At 46.6% G+C, this 22,998-nt stretch overlaps 1 protein-coding gene and 1 long non-coding RNA gene across 12 annotated transcripts in view; one reads left to right on the top strand and one right to left on the bottom strand.

Moving 5' to 3' along the window:
• The window catches only part of WASF3 (WASP family member 3), a 135,805-nt gene that overhangs the window by 38,649 nt on the left and 74,158 nt on the right, over positions 1-22,998 (bottom strand). For all 10 annotated transcript variants that reach the window (XM_045461601.1, XM_045462362.1, XM_045462032.1 and 7 more), the window contains one exon: positions 6,408-6,550. In XM_045461601.1, the coding sequence (XP_045317557.1) occupies positions 6,408-6,540 (133 nt within the window). In that variant the 5' untranslated portion in view covers positions 6,541-6,550. The remainder of the gene's footprint in view (positions 1-6,407; positions 6,551-22,998) is intronic.
• On the top strand, positions 3,489-7,928 carry LOC123589820. 2 transcript variants are annotated; one of them, XR_006708505.1, is made up of 4 exons: positions 3,501-3,600; positions 6,657-6,658; positions 6,813-6,993; positions 7,697-7,928. It is a non-coding gene; the product is annotated as an uncharacterized LOC123589820 (long non-coding RNA). The 2 variants fall into 2 exon arrangements; XR_006708507.1 differs by lacking the exon at positions 6,657-6,658 and having other exon boundaries at positions 3,489-3,600; positions 6,816-6,993.

Genomic DNA, 22,998 nt, shown 5'->3' with positions numbered 1-22,998 from the left:
TAACCCTGGCCTTACACTGCATGGAAATGTGCTTGTGATCTATTTCTTGTACCTACTGCATTTGGGTATCTCCCCTTCCTCCCCCATATCCCCCTACAAACATCTTAGAGATCTATTTAGTGCATGCCTTCAAACTATTTAGATCTCTATTCTGAGTAGAACTGCACTTGATATAATCAATTAATCTAACTCCAAATTTTAGATCTGATTAGATAAACCAAAGGTAAGCAAGCCCTTAAGGTAGTATTTTTTTAATCTTTTTTTTTATATTTATTTATTTATATTTGAGACAGAGAGAGAACAAGTGGGGGAGCAGGAGACAGAGAGAGAGAGAGAGAGAGAGAGAGAGAGAGAGAATATCCAAAGTGGGCTCCAGGCTCTGAGCTGTAAGTACAAAGCGCCACACAGGGCTCAAACTCACAAACCATGAGATCACGACCAGAGCCAAAGTCAGACACCTAACTGAGAGCCACCCGGGTATCTCCCCATTAATAGGTAGTATTTTTTATGCTGATCTAGCATTTGGTTTGATATGAAACAGTATGCATCACAAGGATTATTAGTAAAAATATTAATCATTTATTAAAATCTTTGAGAAGTCAACAGATCTCCTTTCTCATTCATGCAATTACCTGAAACACTGAAATTAACCGAAAAATTGATTTTGTAATAATTTTTTTTTAATTAATTTGTTTAATGTTATTTTTGAGAGAGAGAGACAGAGCGTGAGCAGGGGAGGGGCAGAGAGAGAGGGAGACACAGAATCTGAAGCAGGCTCCGGGCTCTGAGCCGTCAGCACAGAGCCTGACATGGAGCTCGAACTCACGAGCCGTGAGATCATGACCTGAGCCAAAGTCAGATGCCCAACCGATTGAGCCACCCAGGCAGCTGATTTTGTAATAAGTTTTTAAAGGAGAGGTATATTTAAAATGAATGGTGTCTCAAAAAAATTTTTTAATACCAAAAATAACCGGAGATGTATATACTGGTTGATACAAGATTTTATGATAGTGTCACCCCTTAACAAAGAAACAATTTATATGTCCAACAGTAGAAACATGGTTAAATAATGATGGTATATCAATATAATAATCTCTAGCCATTAAAAACTATGTCCTAGAAGAATCAACAAAGATGCTTACTATATATTGAGTACAGGCTACAAAACCATATGTATAATAAGATACAATTTTTATGAAGACGTATATAAGGCATTACCGATTACCTTCTCTGATTAATGAAAATTTTGCAATTTTTTTTTCCTGTGTGCTTTCCTGTGCTCTGTAAGTTCTCTGTATTATCTCATTAATGCCATCTAATACAAGCAAAAACCTTGGGGTGGGGGGTGCTGCACTAAAGGTCTGATCCCTTTCTTTGTGACATCCTGGGAGGCTTCTTCAGATGGGAAAAGAAAGACCATTATTGTCACAAGAACAAAGAGAAAAGAAGTAGTAAAAAACAGCCTAGAGGTATTAAAGAGGATTTATGTCATCCTTGGCACAAATGTCCTATATTCCCATGTCCTTTTTAATGCAAATAATATTAAAATTACATTATAATATCAGTAGGAATTTGATTGCAAGATACTGTAATTTTAATTGAGCAACTAGCTGACAGGAACAAGAGTACTCAGATTATTAATCAAGCAAAATGATGAAAAAGCACTGATTTAATTGCTACACTAAACTGTCATTATTTGAAGGAAAAAAAAGTCAATATTCCATAGTTAGAAAACCAAGTAACACATTATTAACCAAAACTGTTTTAAAAAAAAAAAAATTTTTTTGGGGGGCGCCTGGGTGGCGCAGTCGGTTAAGCGTCCGACTTCAGCCAGGTCACCATCTCGCGGTCCGTGAGTTCGAGCCCCGCGTCGGGCTCTGGGTTTCCGATTCTGTGTCTCCCTCTCTCTCTGCCCCTCCCCCGTTCATGCTCTGTCTCTCTCTGTTCCAAAAATAAATAAACGTTGAAAAAAAAAATAAAATAAAAAAAAAAATTTTTTTAACGTTTATTTATTTTTGAGACAGAGAGAGACAGAGCATGAATGGGGGGAGGGTCAGAGAGAGAGGGAGACACAGAATCAGAAGCAGGCTCCAGGTTCTGAGCTGTCAGCACAGAGCCCGACGCGGGGCTCGAACTCACGGACCGCGAGATCACGACCTGAGCCGAAGTCGGACGCTTAACCGACTGAGCCACCCAGGCGCCCCTAACCAAAACTGTTTTAAATAATGGCTTCCCTGTCTTCTCCCACTCCCCCCAGATCACTCCTATTAGAAGTCAGGAACACACAAAAGAAAAAAAAAATCTGAAAATTACTAATTCTTTATTGGAGAAAGCTTTGATCTTTTAACTATAAGGCGATTCAAGTTACAAATCTGCTCTTGCATTTCTAGGACTGTTCTTAAACTCATTACAATAATCAATATTTTCTCCTTGAAAAGATTTCAATTCCCTGAAAAGCCTGGTTAAAAAAATCTAGAGCTGACAAAATTTCTCACCCTTTAAAGTCAAGTGTCTCATCTGGATATAATGGGAACATGGTGCTTGGTAAAAACCTATAGATTTCCCGGAAGTTATGCAGAATTTTAGGGGCTTCAGAGTCTAGTTGGAATCCAGGACCATATTCTTTTCTTGATTATGCAAAGTCAGTGATATGTGCATGATGCTGAGCTGCCCCAGACACGTGATGAGAATCAGAATGATCTGGTGCAACGGGGCCTGGATTTCTAAGTTTTCCTTTTTGGAAAAGAGCAACCAAATTCCTGTGGACTCCTGGTCTGTTCTTCCTCCCTTGCACCTACCGGAGAATCAGTTACCCTGGACCATCGCACAAGGTCGCCCAGGGCAAGTCTCTGCTGTTCAGGCGCACAGGAGTGTGTGTGGGGTCGAGGCAAATCCTTCAAGTTCGCATGGGACTCTGCCCGCCGTGGCCTTTGCAGATGGAGTCCAGCCTCTCTCTATATGGTTCATGAGAAGTTCAGGTGATGTCATCACCCGCTCCTAACCTGGGGAACCCCCACGAGGGGTGGTCATGGCGTGTGGGACGGTGGGTAGGGAAGCAGGGAAGATTAAGACTTATCTGGGCCTACTGCCTAATGGGATAAAAAAATAGATTCCTTTTTGACTTTATCTTGGGAATTAATACTCAGTAGAAGACTTTTTTTTTTTTTTAGAAGACTTTGAATGACAGAGTCATGCATTCCTAAAACTTCATTTTAAAAATACCTGATGAAGAATTACAAAATTAGAAAATAATATAAAAATGTAATTTTTAAATTCTGATTCTTCCTAGCAAGTTTAGATCATAAATTTGATCAAAAAATATCTCCTGTCATATAGTTCGACTCCATGCAAGCCCCCCACAAAATGGAGTCACCCCAAATGGAGCGGTCATTTATTACACGTGTGAGTGCTAGAGCATCGTCATAGTAAGTGCATATGCTTCCTGTTCTATGACATCACCGCCAATTATATATGCTTTTAAAATTCCACGCAGGTACCAAGTGGATTTTAGTTGCTGTGCGTTGCACCTAGGGGGGTCCCGAGTGAACAATCACTCATGAATAAATCACTGGTAACCGACAACGTGCTATTCTACTACTAGTAAGTAACTAGGTGTATTAGTTTCGTACAATTACATCCTTGGCGTACGTATCACTGTAGTCCCCTTTCCGGAAGTCTCTTTGGGCCGCAAGCATGGATCAGGAGGAAGGGGAAGGTAGCGGCTGTGCTCTGAGGATGCCCGACCACCGCCCCCTGCACCGGAGGGAAAGCTCCCCCGCGCAGGTGTAGGGACGAGGTGCTCCCTCCGCCAGGCTGCCACCTACGGTCTCTCTCCCCGTCAGCTCCTGTTTCTGCCCATGCTTTCGCCTGCCTTCACCAGCTGGCTTCCTCTGCCTTCTCTTAAACTCTGCCCACAACCCCAGCTTCAGCTTGCGGGTGGCCATCACTGCTTCGGTCCTGGGGGACACTTCAGCAGCAGGTCTCATAATAACCTAGCAAGCTCGCCGTGTTCCTTAGGTCAAACTTCCTGCAAACATAGGGCTGACCCGGCTCACCGTTTCAATGCGGATACACGGTACCAGATTCTCTAGATCACACTGCGAGGGCACACTCCAATCATCATCTCTGGGGGGATTCCTAGCGCCTTGTTTTAAAGCTCCCCAGGTGATTCTAGCAGGGACAGGGCTGGGACCCACCGGGGCAGCCTAACTAAGGCTGACTGTCCTTGAGGCCGGTCGGTGCCCATCCCTGAGTGGATTAGGTGGGTGCAATGAAACCTAGCGGTCAGAAGTCTGAAAGGGATGTCACTGGGCTACATCAAGGTTTTGGCAGCGCTACGTTCATCCTGGAGGCCCCAGGGGAGAATCTATCTCCTAGTCTTTTCCACCTTCCAGAAGTGGCCTGCGTTCCGTGGTTTACGATCTCTTTTGCCATCTTCTAAGCCGGCAACGGCTGATTCAGTCTTTCTCACATCACATCGCTCTGATGTGGGCTGTTCCACCTCCTCCTTCCACGTTTAAAGGAACCCTGGGATTGCACTGGATAATCCAAGCTAACCTCTTTCTTAAGATTAGCTGATTAGCAACCTTCATTTCCCCATCATGTCATATAGCGTATCCACAGGTTCCAAGGATTAAGACGCAGACATCTTTAGAGGGGCCATTCTTATTCTGCCTACCATGAGCCGACTATGGGGAACAGAACATAGAACGTGCGGGGTTTACTTACAGACACATAAACACGACCAACAACACTATGCTGAGTGTTATTACAGCATGAGATGCAGCCTGACTACTAAAACTTCAACGATTTATGTTGGTTTCCATCTTTTATACTCTACGTCCATAGACATTTCAGCCATAAAAACAAGAGACCACAGTGTTCTTACAAAAATATTATGAATTCAAACAGAAACATTTCCAGCCTTCGATAATTTACCAGCTATTTTCCTGTAATTATACCAATTTATACATTTTATCAACAACCGCTACTCAAAATCAATTGTAATTAGATTCCAAAAGATATCTATTTCGAAACAGATTTTAAGTAATTTTCAAGTTACTTTTGCCTCAGCCAATGATTATAGATATATGAAAAATATAACAACTGTACAATTCTTTTAAAGAAAAAATACTTCTCCAGAATGTTTCTTCTTCAAAATTTAAATAAAATTACTTGAGTGTTTTTATTTTTTTTTAAATGTTTATTTATTCATTTTGAGAGAGAGAAACAGAGAGAGAGAGACAGCAAGCGAGCACCAGCGGGGGGTGGGGGGGGGAGGGGCACAGAGAGACAGAGAGAGAGACAGAGAAAACCCAAGGGGGTTCTGTGCTGTTAGCACAGAGCCGGACACAGGGCTCAAACCCATGAACTGCGAGATCGTGACCTGAGCCGATATCAAGGGTCAGACACTTAACCAACTGAGCCCCCAAGGCACCCCAGAAAGTACCTGAATGTTCTTAAAAAGCATATTTCTATGCTTGAGGCTACCAGTAGGGGAAATCATGGAGGATTTTCTAATTATTAACAGAGCTTCTGGAACATTTTACTGTGAAAACCCGTCACCCAAATGCGGTGTAAACCATCTAAACCAAAAAGGAGTGGGACAAAGTAAGATAACAAGATCATGATCTAAATGTGAGAGTTAGGGGGAAAACATTCTGACTTCAAGAAACTTTGAAGGAAAATGCATTTTCGTGAATATCTGAGTCTTAAGAAATGAACTATTTCTTGGGTGTTTCACCTGCATATTTAAAATGAAAATAACAGAAAGTCCTTTCTTCCTTATATTTGCTTGCGTTTATATAACCTGCACATGTAATACATACACAGTATTGTATATGTAACAGTTTATCTGTTGACCTCAATTTGGAAGTTGGTACCTGCATTTTAGTAAGTGAAAATCAGCAAATCTCACTACTTTTTGGCTTTAATCGTCAATTCACTTAGAGCATTAGTTCATCAACAAATACTTGAGCCCCTACTCTGTGCCAGGCATGTTACAAGTGTTAACAAGTTTTTAATTTATCCCATTAAAAAGAAAAAAATCAGTCCTGTCCAAGCTTAACAAAGTAATTCACATTTTAAAAAAAAAGTACCAATCATTTAATCCTCATTTCATAAGAACTGACACTACTTTGAATCCACAATTTGGTCTTATCTAACAATCTGCAAAAGGGTCAATTTGAACTTTACGTCTTCAGCACATAAAGTTGGTATCGTAAGACCAGTGAGTTATTTCACTCTGGGAAAATCGGGAGGGGGCAGGGGTGGGCTCTTTCCTTCAAAGCCGCGGTCTCTTCTGGGGACAAAACTAACGACTGAAGTGAAACCAATGTGCTGACGTTAAAGTTCGTCACATGCCATCGGTAATCAGAAAAAAGTGTTCTAGACAGAAGATGACTTACTTAGACTGCTGAGCTGGCGTATGATAGCAGCAAGGGTACTGTTGGTTACACATTCAAGTTCACTGGTAATCCCCTCCGGCAGGGCTCCCCGGCACAAGTGCCGGGGCTCGATGTTCCTCTTCACTAAAGGCATGGCTCACGATCTGAAAATCAAAAAGACATTTTTTTAAAAGCTCACAGTCACATTTTAAGAAACTTAGAGTTTTCATTATCCTTTCTACGTGAGACAATCAGCTAGAAACACAGCAGATGTCGAATTAATTACATAAAAGTTTATCGATTGCCAAGATATATTTAGCACACAACCCGGCTTTTATAGAAAGATAATGTAAGCAAGATTTCCAGTAAAGTATGAATGACTGAATGCATGCATTTTTACTTTCCCTCCCTCTCTACTAACATGAGGAGAGATCAAAAAGGCATCAGCCCAGAAGTGCTAAGGGCAGGAAAGGACACAGCGGTCCCAAACTGGACAGAGCCTAATCAGATGAAGACACAGACAAGGCCATACCCTGGAGGCCAATGAAGGGAGAAAGGAAGTGAGCCCACCTGCCCACCTTCCCCAACAACAGCTCAGGAACAGAAGGTGACACGTATGCATGAAACGGACAGAGGTGGGGGAGCAGGGGATGGCTTCCCAAGTGGGATAAGCTAATGAACTAGATGAACCACAAGGATCTACACGAAGGAATATGACAACAGGAGGACTAGCTTTTAAAAATCCAATTACAAATCCCTTCTCCCTTCCTGGGCTGCCTCCACTCCACCCTACCCAGCATGTTTTACTTTCTGGTGAACTCCAGGATTTGGACTTGAGACACAAAGCAGAGCTAAAGGTTGGGGTAGGAAATGCACTGAGACCAGGGGTATTCAATCAAAGTCTACACTGAATGTAAGACGGGGCTTCTCCCTCCACCCTTGTTCCCTGGCTGGCTTCTCCACGTGGCTCCCAGGGCCCTGGCAGCCTGGTTTTCACTCCCACCCAAAGAGACCGGGACATCCCTCCCTGGGAATACTGGAAGAGAGATCTACAAACATGGGACACTGGGCCAGGGCTTCCCCCTACGCAAAATGCCAACCAGGTCGCCCACCAGTTACACCTGCCAATAATCTCTCCCCGCACAATTCCCACATGGCTTTTAATGCCCCGGACATAAGAATGCACAGTGAAGGATCACCAGACACTTCAGGAAAGCTTTCCCCAACGTGGGGAAACCTGGGAATCCTCTTCACTTCTGTCCGCAAAAAGTACACTGTAAATAACACGAAGTCTCAACTTTTTGTTTAAGGAGGCATCTAGAGTTTCAAACCTGCTACTTAGACAACCAACCTACCGCTCATACGACAGTAGAGAATCCAGTGACTGGGACATAACCGTTATTTTGACAAGATCATCATACTGGCCAACTTGGAGGTACGGAAACACAAGAGCCTAGGATGTTGGTCAGCGGTCAAACCTGCCCTGAAGTGCCAATCTGGAATTCTTGTTACGGGAGACAAATAACATCCTATTTGTTTAAACCACCGTAGTTGGGCTTTCTGTTACCTGGTGTGAAACTTATTTCCAACTGGTACAACAACTGAATGGTACGCTGTACCTAAAGATCCTGGAATGTGGTAAGCATATAATAAATCTTTGCCTTTCTTCCTCCTTTCTTTAAAACTTTTGCTCATATATCTAATAAATACTTACAGAGCACCTACCACCTACCCGGCGGTGTAGGAGGTTGACGATCCAATGGGGAGTCAAAGCAGACAAGGAACCCCCCTTCCCATTGAAGCTCTATTCTACGAGGGAGAGAGACATTGACCCGACCGCGCAGGTTAATGAATTCGGGGTTAGAAAACCGTTTGTGGGGTCAGGGTGCTCAGCCGTCTAGAGTCACGGACAAGCTCCTGTGGACGCGGGACCTGAAATCTGAAGGGTGAACAAGGGTCCTGTGTGGTAATGTGGAGAATGAAGCAAAGGAAGGCAAAAGGGGGTGAGAGTTGTAAAGGAAAATTCTGTCCAATTTTCCAACGTTTAATCGACTATTTCTGCCTTATATCCACGAAGGTGGTCGTTCAACACACTGACTCTATTTTCAGATTCAAATACCACTCCCATTGACGCAGGCGCAATGCCTACAGCACGTCCCTTCACCTCTCTGTGCCTGTTTCCTCCCTGTAAAATGGGGAGAATATAGCAGTCCCTACCTTAGAGAGTGCGAATCTAATGAACGATTACATATATTAATCATTTAAAACAGCCTGAACTTGGGGCGCCTGGGTGGCGCAGTCGGTTAAGCGTCCGACTTCAGCCAGGTCACGATCTCGCGGTCCCTGAGTTCGAGCCCCGCGTCGGGCTCTGGGCTGATGGCTCAGAGCCTGGAGCCTGTTTCCGATTCTGTGTCTCCCTCTCTCTCTGCCCCTCCCCCGTTCATGCTCTGTCTCTCTCTGTCCCAAAAATAAATAAACGTTGAAAAAAAAAAAATTTTTTTTAAAAAAAACAGCCTGAACTGTAGCAGCACTAAAAAAAATGTGACTGATTATTAATTTAATGACATCTTATATGTTGTTATAATGTTAACTATTATTTCTCTCATACTAGTAAAAGGAACGGTTTACTAGCCGACGATAAGGCTGAACCACAAAAGATAACAATATTCGCATAGAAATTATGTGAAAGAAGATGTACACACTCAAGGGCTAAAATATGAAAATTCTAGAGGTCCAAGTCTCAAGGCAAAAAACAGAAGATTTACTGTGAGCTGTCATTTCTTTCTGGAACCACATTAGAACAACAGGACAGGATGGTAACTAATCACAATAAAATGAGCTAGAAAGCCAGAATTTGTCATAAGGGAAAAAGAGAAAACTCATTAACAAACTTAATAAAAGCACAGAGTGTGGGAAAGAAAACTACTGAAAACGGGGACTCGCTCCAGGAAAGCGAGAAGGAAATTAAGCAACAAAAACCATGATATCCATAAAGAAGCACGGAGCGATCGGGGGTGGGGGGTGGAGAGGGATGTGGTGGCGAAAGCTTCTAAGGACGGCACAGATAAGCTAGCGAACTGGATGTTCTAGAAGACTCTGAATTCGAGGGCAGCCTGCTTGTAACGCCAATTTGTGAAACTGGCCCAAGTGTGAATTAGCTTTTAAATAATTTCTCAAAAGAGGGATTTATGAGAGTTTGGGGTGAATGTAAGATTTAGGAGCTGAAGGCTACGCATGTAACAGGCCCCTCCTGCACATTCGTTCTGTGTTCGACCAGGATGAAATGTCACTCTTTACCCGTATTTTTCAGCCTCTGACATGCCCAGCAACCTTCCCGGTACACCTCCCCCAGCCCACCACCACATCTCTTACGATTTATTCAAATGCACAGAAATCTCATCATCCACGTATCACAGAGGTCCCACCAACATGTCCGAAACACGGCCACAGCTAGTTAATACCTCCCTCCCCTCTTTCCCTGGGCTGGGTCCCCAATATCGGATACACCTGCCATTCATCAGGGCATATGTGGGAGCTACCACTGGCTGTCTGTTTCGAGGGAATCTTGAAAACGCGCACAGGATTTTCCCGATGTTCTCAGTCAGAGGTGCTCACGGACCACTCTGATCCCCCCCCCCTCCCCCCCCCCCCGCCAAAGGCCCTCAGTTTCGTATTTAAGACAGCCCCCTCTTGTGTTCACGCAGTGAACTGTTGGCTCAACACGGTGGGTCCCAGGAGGCTCCATGGGTACTGCGGCCTCACCGGAAAGGCTCACCTAGAGGCTTGCTTAAGGCGTTATTAGGGCACCAAAGAAAAAAAGCTTAAGTCTAAGCGGGTGCAGTACCCACATCTTTTATTTCTGCATTCTGATGCTTTGACATCTTGGAGCCAGACGGAGGTCCCTGGAGGCATCGGTCCTCCGGGGATTAGCCAATTCCTAGAGCTGGTAAACTCACCCAGGGGCTCGCCTCTCGTATGCAAACCTATCAACCCACAGCCCGCACCTCCTCTATCCGCTCTCACACCCCACGCCACCATCCAACTGCCCCAGTCACCCCAGGACCAGGTGCCAGACAACCGGGGACAACATTACGCCCCAAAGCCTGCTGAAATTACTCCAAGTAGTCAATCCCAAACCTGCTCGGCCTGCCTTATCCATCCTTCCCCACAGAAACCGAGATAAAGGCTCTCCATGCCAGCTTCCTCTTTCACTCTGTCTCCAGGTACCCCCCAAACCCGGTGCTTCCCCCCACGCAGTCCCCTCATCTTGGGATCTGTAACGTTTACCTTATGGTATCACCTCCTGATCTGCCGGCCAGCCCGTATGTCACCTTTTCGATTAGCATACTGTATCTTTTTTTTTTTTTTTTTTTTTAATTTTTTTTTTCAACTTATTTATTTTTGGGGGGACAGAGAGAGACAGAGCATGAACGGGGGAGGGGCAGAGAGAGAGGGAGACACAGAATCGGAAACAGGCTCCAGGCTCTGAGCCATCAGCCCAGAGCCCGACGCGGGGCTCGAACTCCTGGACCGCGAGATCGTGACCTGGCTGAAGTCGGACGCTTAACCGACTGCGCCACCCAGGCGCCCCTAGCATACCGTATCTTAAGACAACAGGGAAGTCTGAGAAGGATTCCAAGGAAGCAACATGGCAGCGATGTATCTGTGTCCCTGCTTACCATTGCAAGCGAACTGCAGGAGTCTACGTGCCTGGCCCCAGGCTAGGACTCCCTCCCGAAGTGGACTAGAAGCTTTCTGAATTCAGGGACTGAGCCTACAAGTTCTGTGTTTCCCACACCGACCTCCAGGGTCCCCAACACAACCTGAGCATTGAAAAACCGTCTGCTGGTTACACGCCGACATGTGTAGGCAGACACGTCTCTGTTTGGCCCTCTCCTTGGGCACTGCGTCTGTTGTTGTTCTAGTATTTCAGCCCTAATGAATCCCAGCCTTCACTTCTCACGGTCGTTATACGTCTCTTTGGCACCCCCACACTTGTCTAAATACCAACGATACAACAGGGGGAGGAAATGCTACTCTCCTCTCAACTTTAGAAAAATGGCTTTGTAGTTCCTTTGGAAAGTTCTAATTACCTAGCAATGACTGTCATGACTTCCCAATTCAGGGTGAAGTACCCTAACACGTGAATTTTCCCCCGGCCGGCCTTTATTTTATCTGACACTAATCCAGTTTTGAATATACTGAACGGCAGGGTAGAGGTAAAGGGGAAAACGTTGGGTCACTCACTACTCTTGAAAATGCTCTGCAACGACGAAAACGGACACGTGATGAACTAACCCAATTAGTCACCAACAAATCACTTAAGTATGCCTCTCGATTCCTTCGCTTGAAGAACTAGGATGCATCCGGAGCATTCTTCAAAGTCATCCTGTGCGCTAAGAAAAAAATCAAAGACTGCTAATCATACATTTATGGATTATTAGAGGTTACATAAGGTATTGCTATTAAACCTGTAGTTCGCCCAACCTTTCTGGGAAATGTTTCAACTTAGAGACAGACGACCTGGTTCACATAACCGTGAACCAGATTCCAGACGCGGCTGAAAGCAGGCCAGAGCCCTTCCCTGGGAATTCGGAAGTGGGACCCCACACCCAGCTCAGCTGCTGCTCTCTCGAACAGCAGGCATGGGTAACCCCTCCGCCACAGGAAGTGGAGACTGCCACAGTCACGGCCAAGAAATGAGAATGAAGTCCCAGACAAACTGGCAAAGACAAGAGGCAGACAAGGACGCCCCAAGGCTTTGCCCAATCCTCCTCAGAATGCACGGCCAACGAGGAGAGGACACTTCTACCCAACCCCCCACTTCACTGGGGGGGGGTCAGGCTTGCATCCCGGTCTGATGCCTCTTCCGGCCTCTTCTCGCTTCCTCTCTTTCCTTCCACACCACAGTTCCCGTAACCAAACCCTCGCAGGTATGACCCCATCTTGATGGCTTTCTCTCGAGGACCCAGACAAATAGGAGCGGCTCTGGGAGTGGTTTAAGAAAAACGGGTAGTAATCCAGGGACACGGGCCTCGTGCACAGACCACTGTGCAGGAGAGGTGGCGGCTGTCTTGAAAGGGCAGGCGTGAAGAGTCCTGCCACAAGACTGTGCTTCACCTGCTACGGGACTGAGCCGTAAGTGACCTAGAAACTGTCCGGTGGAGGGAAATGCCACGACAGGAACAACAGTGTGGACCCGTGGAAGATCCAGAAGGCAAAAAACATCTACAACAACAGCAGGGTTGGCTCGTGGCTGCTAGCCTGCACTGATGGCCTGCGTAAGGGTAATGAGGGACCGAAAGCTGTTAACAAGCAGTTAATGGCTAAGTGAGAGAACACCGGAGCCTTCCCGGTGGGTGTAAACCGGTCCTCATCAGTGACCTGTAGTGACCTGAAATGGAACTGCGGACTGGACTGCGTGACAGCTACGGAGCTCAAGATGTTCGAATGCTCGGTCAGAGCATTCTGTTAGTATGCAGATCCAGGCTGCGGTTTTCAGGGATCCTGAGAACTGGAACAGGGACTCCTGACGGATGCCCATGAGGATGCTGGGCGCAAACACTTCCCCACCACCCCCCAGCTCCCTCCGGAAGTGGTCAGCACACCACTGGGGGATGCCGCACAGGCCTCGCCCCCACGGCTGGCAGATGACCCGCGCGGGCTGCACGCGTCCCTTCCCACGTGCCAACGGGGAAACTGGTGCCGGGCCTGGTGGGGGAGACTGACATCAGGCGGCCCGGGGAGGACAAGCAAGCGGTGGGTGGCTGTGCCCCAGAGACACAAGCTTTGGGGGGAGCGTGGAAGACAAAGTGTGGGAAGGCTCTGGATATGGCAACTCTGGTGAAGCTTCTAGGGGTGTGGCAGTTGGGGGCATGCTGGGAGAGCCCCTCCTGAGTAAAAGACACATCCACAAAGAAGGAAATGCAGCACCCATTCGGCTGGGTCGTGGGGGCAACGCGGCTGGGATGCTGCTCTGGCCCGCAGACCGGGTGGCACAGCGGCTGCCACCTGGGAGTGGGGCCCAGAGCAAGAGGCTTTCTCTGCAGCAGGGCCGGGCTTGGCACAAGCGGCCCGGATGTTTAGGCCGTAGGATCCAGTGACCCTGGATGGTACGGAGGGGTCCGTAACGGGAACAGGTGCAGTAAGGAGCCCCTGGCAAGCGCCAGATGGAGAATCAAATGTACCCCCCTGGGATTCTGAAGTAAGGCCACGCCATCACAGCAGAGAATGATACGCCCTTTGAGAACAGCTCCTGGCGTGTGCGTTACCAGGCCCTGGTAGAGATCATGAACAGCAAGGGCGAAAGCATCCAAGCCCTCCCCCCCCCTCGCCCCCACCGGTGAGCTGGGTTTGTAGGTCAACCGGTCCACCAGGGGATGGAAAGGGCACTCCCCAGAGTGAGCCAGCGTGGAAGGCACAAGTGACTCCCACGAGCAGGAAGTCCAGACCTCCTCCACGTCCCCCACCACAGCTGCCGGCGCACTCCATGCCCGTGACCCCGGGCGAAACGCCGACTTGTACGTTTAGCGGGCAGAGCGGGGCAGGCACGAGCCTGGATGACAGACGGGTCAGCCTGACGTCAGGGACGAAAGCAAAGAGCGCCCGTGGCTCTGTTACAGCAGCAACTGGGGATTGCCCTCGAAGACACCGGAGAGGAAACTCTTCACGCACGCGGAGGTGTGACACGGCAGTTCACCCCGCTTCGTGCGGAACGGAGAGGGAGCCTGAGCTGAAAATCCAGATGCCTGGGCTGCCTGCTGTGTGGTCAGGGGAACGAGAAGGAAAAGAACGAGAGCAGCAGGGATAAGGAAGTCTGGATACAAGCATACGGGGCAGGCACTGGGGAGCGGGCACAGTGGGAAGACTCCTGGATCGTGTCAACCCCCCCGCCCCCCACGGGAGAGGCGCGGAGTACCGAGTGGGCAAGATCCACGAGGCCGTGGCATCAGATTTGCCCGATGGGATCGCCTCCGTCGCCGCATCTGACCAGGGGCCGCCCTTCACAGCGGGGAGGCTCGGGACTGGACCCAACACGGTGGGTGGTAGGTAACACACACCACACCGCCCAGATGCAGATGCCCCCCCCCCCCGCCCCCCGAGTGCCGCAACCGCCTTCTCAAAGCACACGGAAGCACCAGCTCGAGAGACGGTCTGACAGGATGGGTGCCACGCTTCACGATGCGGTCTGCGAGGCCGAAGACCGCTCTGTGGCACCGCGTCCCTAAGAAGGGCATGCGGGTTCAGGAGCCAGGAGGCGGAAGCTGCCACGACCCACTTACCATCACTGCCAAGAGCCCACTGAGGGGTTCTGTGTTCCTGCCCCTGCCCGCTGGACTCTGGAGGGCCAGGAAGGGCTCATTCCGGCAGGGGCCACGGTCAAGGTCCCAGGGAACTGCAGGTTCTGGCTCCGGGCAGCACCCTGGACCCCTTGGGCCAGGGACCAGAGTCCCCTTGGGGCACAGGAAGCCGACTGGGACCAGGAGGAAGGGCTGCGTTTACACAAAGAGCAGGGAGGAGCACGCGTGCAAGCCAGGCGACACGCATCTTGTTGTCCGCTTCCGGCAGGATCCGGGTACTTGATTACCCACCTTACCTAGCGTGCTCGGTCAGCGAGCGTGCGCGCCCGTGTGTGTGCCGCACCTGCCGATTTCCTGGAGCATCTATCTCATTGTTACCTTGTTTCTCACGGTGGGGCTTTCTTCTCCGCACCTCGTTTCAGGAGTTTCCTGACACAGCAACCTTGTGTTTGCTTTGACAGAGACCCTGGCACAGGACGAGGGTTCTAATTTCTCACCGAGAGCTTGGGGTTTTTTATTTCTGGAGCCCCAGGCAGATGGCAAGCCATTTCTCAAGGCTGGCGAGCCGTTCTTCCACCCAATTTTTAAGGGATCTGACAACCCTCTGAAAATCACAGTGTTCATTTGAGGCTCCAGTTCCAGCTCGCTGCCTCAGGCTGGCCGGACACACGTTTCTGTACCATGGGCAGCATCAGAACCTAGCCTCCAGCACCTTTCTGGTGTCCTTTCCCCTCTCAACCCCCTTGGCTTCTAACACCCATGGACAGGCCTCCAACGTGTTCTTTCCAGCAAGGCAAGGTTTAAAAAAAAAAAAAAAAAAAACACATTAATTCACAAACACACAGTCAGCTATACTTTACCCAGCAGCTGTACATGTCCACAGAAACTCACATGGCTAATTTCACTTCGTAGACGTCTCCTATGAGGACTCTCTTAACCCCCCAGCCTCTCCATCACTGTATCACATCACGTTTCACTGTTCCTATAACCCTCTCCATTGTGGTCCTCAAATGTGGAACGAGAAAGGGTGAGTACAATGATAGGCGAGGTATAGTGAAAACCTGAAAGGATCGGTGACCAGCAGAGAATAATATGGGTAAAGTGGGTAACAATGGGGACGACAATGTCGAATATAGAGCAAAAACGTATTCTTTACTCCAATTTATGAATTGCGTTAACAAATTAACCCTGAGTCCCTGTGTGTGCTGATTACACCTTCCCTGCCTTCCTTACAGCTCACATGAAAATGTGTGCTGGGCAACAAAAGAAAAGTAACATACTGATGGTATTATTAAATTTTAATATTAATCTAACATTCATTCCTAAAGTAAGATACTTAATTTTTTCCCTCTAATTTTATTTAGTGTCCAATTAATCCACACCTGAATTTCTCCTGCAACTTGACTTACTAGGGCAGCTGAATGTCCAAACACTGGCATTTCACTTCCCGGAGTGGTAATCTTCTAACTAAAGTCAAATGATTAAAGAATTTCAAGTAATATCAGTGTGCTTTCTACTTAAAGGCAACTTTTCTCTCTTCCAATAAGTTATCTAACCTCTTTTTTAAAATTCCATACACTGGGGTGCCTGGGTGGCTCAGTCAGTTAAATAAATGTCCGACTTCAACCCAGGTCATGATCTCACAGCTCGTGAGTTCAAGCCCCACGATGGGCTCTGTGCTGACAGCTCACAGCCTGGAACCTGCTTTGGATTCTGTGTCTCCCTCTCTCTCTGCCCTTCCCCCACTCATGCTCGCTCTGTCTGTCCCTCTCTTTCAAAAATAAATATTTAAAAAAATACATAAAATGAAATTCTGTATTATAAAACTCTGAAGTCTTCCTATAGAATGATTAATTGGAATGTCTTTTCTAAAAAGGTTACAAAAGCAATTCAACAAATGTTTAAAAACGGTGTGAAGTTCTCGGAGTGTCCCTTTTCCCAACCATTCCCGTCCACACCGAACCACCCGGGATGAGCTGTCATCTCAGCAATCTAAGCCACTGGTGGATCTTTCCAGATCACTTACTGTTACTGATTTTCAGTTTAATTTCACTGTATTCAGAAGACATAATTTGTATGGACTTGTCTAAATTTGTTGAGACGTGTCTTATGGCCCAAAGCATGATTTGTCTTGGTGAGCATTCCACATGTATGTCTTGGCGAACAGACGTGCGTTCAGCTGTGGTGACTGATGATGATGATGTTGTGATCTTTTATTTTCTTAACTAATTCTTAGTACACTTGTTCCCTGAATCCCTGAGAGGAGGTTTGAAGCTGCCCACAGTAATAGATTTGTCCATTTCTCCCTGGCGTTCTATCAGTTTTTATGTATTTTGAAGGTCTGTTGTTGAATCTACACACACATTTCAGATCATCACGTCTTCCTGGTGAAATAAACCCCTTGTCCTTATGTAACGTTCCCTTCACCCCCGAGCTTGATCGCCGTCCCAAAGTCTACTTCAGTCATCCCTTCTTTTGACCAGTGTTTATGCAATGTAAGTTCTTCCTTTCAATTTTAACCTTTCCGTGTCTTTACAGTAGGTTTGAGACAGCATGCGGTTTGGTCTTGCTCTTCTGTCCAAAATGACAATTTCTGTCTTTTAATTGGTGTGGTTAGGTCATGTACTTTCTTTCAAGTGTAATGATAAGGTAGAATTTAAACCTTCTTGCCAGTGGTCTTCTATGTTCTGCATTTTGCTCCGCTTTGCCATCTTTCTGTCCTCTAGTAATTATTTTTCTGAAGTCTCATCTCCATAACTGGCTTTTATTCACTTTTAACCTTTCTAAAGTGGTTTCCCTACCATCTTACGATCTATGTGTAATCACGGCCTACCTTCAACTACTACTGAACTACATCGTGCATCGTGTGTGAACATTGGTTGTAACCTCGGAAGCGTGCATTTTTGTCTTCTTTCTCCAATGCTGATACGTTCATGTTCACCCGCATTTTTCACCATATCAGGGTCTATTCATTTCTCTGTGTAGATCCACACTGCCATCTGGCACTCCTTCTGCCTAAAGAACTTCTTTCAACATTTCTTGTAGTGCTGATCTCCTAGGGAAAAAAAAAAAAATTCCCTCGGCTTCTGTTTGTCTTAAAAAGTCTTCACATGTTTTTTGTTTTTTTTTTTTTTTTTAAGATATTTTTGATGGGTATAGAAATTTGGGTTGCCAAGATGTAGGCTTTTTTGTTTTGTCTTTTGGTACTTTACAGATGTTATTCCACTATTATCTTTGTTCCTCCATTTGTAATGTTTATTCTCCCTATGGCTGCCTTTAAGATATTCCTGTTTATCTTTGATATTTCAGCAGCTTGGTTCTTGTGTTTATAGAATTGGGGGGGGGGGTTCGCATTTCTTGCTCTCTGAAATTGTTGGATTTGTATGTATTTCCTTATTTAATTTTTTTTTTTTTTTTTTTTTTTTTGCTCCCATCAATTTTGGATAATTCTCAGCAACTCTTCAAGTATTTTTTTTTAAGTGGTGTTCTTTTTAAAGAATATTTATATTTGGGGCGCCTGGGTGGCTCAGTCAGTTAAGCGTCCGACTTCGGCTCACAGTCCGTGAGTTCGAGCCCCACTTTGGGCTCTGTGCTGACAGTTCAGAACCTGGAGCCTGCTTTGGATTGTGTCTCCCTCTCTCTCTGCCCTTCCCCTGCTCATGCTCTGTCTCTCTCTGTCTCAAAAATAAGTAAAAACGTTAAAAAAACATTTAAAAAAAAGAATATTTATGTCTTTATTTTGAGAGAGAGAGAGAGAGAAACCATGAGCTTTCACACAAACACAGAGGATACCACAGAACACCCAAGAAGTATGGAACAATATCAGTAGTGTAACATACTTGTAATTGGAAATCCAAAAGGAAAAGAAAGAAAGTATTATCCAGAGAAAATACTGGAGGGGCGCCTGGGTGCCTCAGTCAGTTAAGTTTCCAACTCTTGGTTTTGATTCAGGTCATGATCGCACGGTTCATGGGGTTCATGGGATCCAGCCCCACCTCGGGCTCTGGTCTGACAGCGTGGAGTCTGTTTGGGACTCTCTCTCTTCCTCCTGTCTCTCTGCACCTCCCCCTCATGGGGGAGGCAAAGGGACTGGAAATGAAGGGAAATGGAAATCAATCATGCTTATGTGATGAAACCTCATTAAAAATCCCCAAAGTATGGGGTGTGGAGATCTCCCAGGTTGGTGAACACATTCATGTACCAGGAGGGTGGCAAATCTCAACTCTGTGGGGACTTGGGGACAGAAGCTCTGGTCCCTGGGACCCTTCGAGACTTCATCCCATGTACTTCTTCATCTGGCTGTTCACATTTACCTGGGTCCTGGGGGCTTTGCTGCCCTCCCAACAACTTCTGTGTCAAAGGAGAGAAGGAGCAGAATAACGGACCTTACAGCCTACCAGTCCCCCAGTACGACCATCCCCCGCATGGCCGCACCACCAGTGGGGTCCTGTCTAGTCCCTCTTCTTTCTTACCAGTGCCTGGTGGAGCCCTGCAGAAAAGAGCTTGCGAGTGTGAACCCCCCCTTGTATCTAGGCTCCTGGTTATTCGAACGGATGTGTTCACTCACACTCAACCTTTAAGAGCTCCTTTTAGCCACTTTGATGGTGGTCACCTGACCCCCGTCCCATGCTCTGCAAAACAAAATAGTTTAAGAGTCCTGCTCTCCTCAGGAGGGCTTGCTACTTATTACTTGATAGATCATCTGATTTCTCTCTCTTACTGATGGAAGCAATGCTCATTTCCAACTTTTTATATCGTAATTGGAAAAGAAACTCTCTGGCAGCATGGTAAGGACAAGATGAACACATCAGCTTCCTCTTTTGTTAAGAGTTGAAATGGCTAACTATACTCACAAAGGGACAAGAAAGCAAACGGACATTCTTGAGGAGGGACCATCTGAGGGTACTCTAAGTATCTGTGTGCGCAGACCCCAAAGTGAGCAAACTGTTTTGGAAACAAAGGAGTAACACTACCGTAGGAGTACAGACAATAGCTTTCATGCATGGAACATACTGCCATGGGGAGTATATAAATTGAAACCCACAACTGTGATCATTCCCCAGCTTATTCCACAATCGTAGGAAGGGCTGACCGGATGCAGAGTAACTTCTAGTAACTGCATTAAGTCTTTAGGACAGATTTTAAAACCGAATTACTGAGCGTTAGAGTTAAGTGTACAAAACTGAACCAACAGGCTTTGTGACAGGTTCCTTTTCCACTCCGCAGCCACAAAGACAATCCTGGGAGTTCTGAGAGCACGCACAGCCTGCAGAACTTGACGGTGTTAATGATTCTGTCTTTTCTATTCTGGATGCGCCGGTAACCTTGGCTCTGACTGCCGCGTGCCAGGCAATCAGTGCCGCGCAAGGCAGAGCCAGATCACGCCATTCGGGCGATACACACACGCCAAACTCAACGTGTGCGTGCCGCCCGTGTCTGGCTTTTCAATCACGCTGACTTGTGTGTATGAGATTTGTACTCCAGAGCGATCTAAGCAGGAGTGGTCCTGTCTCCACGCTCGTACAGAACTAAGTGACACACTGCTTCCAAGGCCCTGCTCTCACCTCCCACCAACGCTGCCCACTGGGCCCTGTCCATTCTGAAGGGCAAGGGCCATGTGTGTGCACCCTCGTTTCACGGCACGCTGCCTGCCTACTGACAGTCCCCGAAGACATTTCCCACTAATGTTACATTCCCAAGGCCGAAGGAAGAGCCCAGGATTCCTCAACTCCCAACCTGTGACATTATCTTCTAGAGCTTTAGTGCGTTTTTATTATTCTTTAGCCAGTGGGAATACGAAGAACAGACGAAAATAAGACAAGAGTCCCTTTCCTCAAAAAATTAATGGTTTAGTGAGAGACCCAGGCATATAAATTAAGTTACAACCCAGTGTGACAAGCCCTACGTTATAGGTATTTCTCACACCCGGGCAACTAAACTTAAACACAACTAGAAGGATTCAGCAGCAGGGCGGTGGGGAGGAGGGAGCCCCGCATCACAGGCCTGTAGCGCCATGCCCGGCACGCAGGAGCCGCTACTCAACAAGCATTCGCGGATGAACAGAGGTCTTACTCCAGGTCCGTGGGAGGCATCGCATTATTTTTAAAAACTGCCAAGCAGCCGCAACAAGCAAGCATCCAGGGAGCAACAGGAGACTCAGGTCTGCCGAATAACATGATGTACCTGAAACGTGTGTCCCGTACCTATTTTTGGAGGACATCCTGAGACACAGAGTGATCCTTTGCCCTTTGTGGGCTACCAAAAGGCACCAAAAGACACTTCAGGTGGAAGCTGATATCTGGTTCGAACTGAAAAAGCAGAGGTCAGATGTCTAGGTTGAGATTTCTCCCCACCAACGCTTTCCCCATTGGCTCCTGTCTTGCAGTTTCTCTGCTTCGGGGAGAAACCTCAAAGCCAGTAGAGGTGACAAAAAGCAATTTATCGTAAGTGAGAATATAGAGAAGCAGAGTGGGGACCCTGGCAAAGAACCATCACTAAGAAAAAGCCTTAGGTCCCTCTCCTCTCTTTTCTCTCCTGGTTATTGTGGGGAAGAGTGATGAGTGCCCCCCCCCCCAAAAAAAGGAAAAAAAAAGTCTGTTCTAGAACCTTCCACCATTTATTTCTATTTAGCTACACTTAGCTAAACTGATTCTTATGCTCTGTTTTATATCCTTCTTTAGTCTGGATTTTTTTTTATTTAAATAAATTACTAAGTTCCTATTAGATATGAAATGTTTTTAAAGCATATACGTCTTGGGGCACCTGGGTGGCTCAGTGGATTGGGTGTCCGACTTCGGCATCATCTCACGGTTCATGAGTTTGAGCCCTGCGTCGGGCCCTGTGCTGACAGCTCACAGCCTGGAGCCTGCTTCAGATTCTGTGTGTCCCTCTCTCTCTACCCTTTCCCTGCTCATGTTCTCATTCTCTCTCTCTCTCTCTCTCTCTCTCTCTCTCTCTCTCTCAAAAACAAACATTTAAAAATAATAATAATAGGAGCGCCTGGGTGGCTCAGTCAGTTAAGTAGCTGACTTTGGTTCAGGTCATGATCTCGCAGTTCCTGAGTTAAAGCCCCACCAACGGGCTCTGTGCTGACGGCTCAGATCCCGGAGCCTGCTTCAGATTCCGTGTCTCCCTCTCTCTCTGCCCCTCCCCTGCTGGCGTGCTCGCTCCCTCTCTCTCTCTCTCTCTCTCTCTCAAGAATAAACATTAAAAAAATTAAAAATAAATAATTAAAATAAAATAAAATAAAATAAAATAAAAAATAAAATAAAATAAAATAAAATAAAATAAAATAAAATAAAATAAAATGTCTTCTGTTTCCAAGTCCATAATGGCCCTGGCGTCCATACAACCAGATACTCAGTATATCTGAGAATATATTTTATATTGGAGCCTACGCCTGTCTTCTATTTCTTTGTTGTGCATACAAATTTATCCCCATGCATGTAACTACTCTAGGAACCTCGAAGATGCTTTCGCCAGACACTATTTTCCTTCCCTGTTTTGACCAGCCCAACAAAACCAGCTCTTTATTAAAATAAACTTTTGCTGGATGAATGGAACCTGGGAGATCTAGACTAACTTCTTCATTTTACAGTCAGAGAGCAAGACCAAGAGACCCCAACTCTCCCACATTGTGGACATTTGCCAAGGAAGAGGAGAAATTAGCTCAATCTCCGACTTTGCTGGTGCTCTGCCCACCGCATTCCCATTTGCAAGCCTTCCTCCTATAAGCCCCATCTGTAAACATACCAACAAGCCAAGGCTATTTCATTTCTGTGTTTTATCAGTGTATAAAGGCAGCAAGGCCGCAAAAATTCTCTGCCTCGGTATGCAAGTAAGCCTTGACTTCTCAGATGATGCTTCAACACAGTCCCTCTCCTTCCTGCTACCTTCCCAACACTGAACCACGCACCTGTTGCGAGTGGTCAACTCCAACCGTGAAAGGAAGAAGCTGGTCTTTCCAAGGCTCCATTTATGGAAGATACTGTAGTATTTCTTCTAAACAGGGGGTTTTGTCTGGTCCCTCAACTCCTGACGCTGCCTTGTTGCTGATGCATAAAGCATCAGATGTCCTGATCTTATTCTGTTTTGTATTTTCGAAATACGTGAGCTTTTACAGTGGGACTGGCTTTTGGTTAACTATTCCGGAAACCCAGATATTTGTGTTCCATCCTACTTCCCAGGCCAGAGAAGCACTCTACCTACACCTCTACTGGGCATGATTCAGCATGACACCTTGGTAACTCAACTCCCATTTGACATCTGCCAGAAAGGTGTGTGCAGGAGACTATGAGTATATACCCAGTCTC

This window comes from Leopardus geoffroyi, chromosome A1 (genome assembly GCF_018350155.1).
Source record: "Leopardus geoffroyi isolate Oge1 chromosome A1, O.geoffroyi_Oge1_pat1.0, whole genome shotgun sequence".
NCBI lineage: Eukaryota > Metazoa > Chordata > Mammalia > Carnivora > Felidae > Leopardus > Leopardus geoffroyi.
Note: the sequence above shows the minus strand (reverse complement) of the source record. Positions and strands in the feature narration are given on the sequence as shown.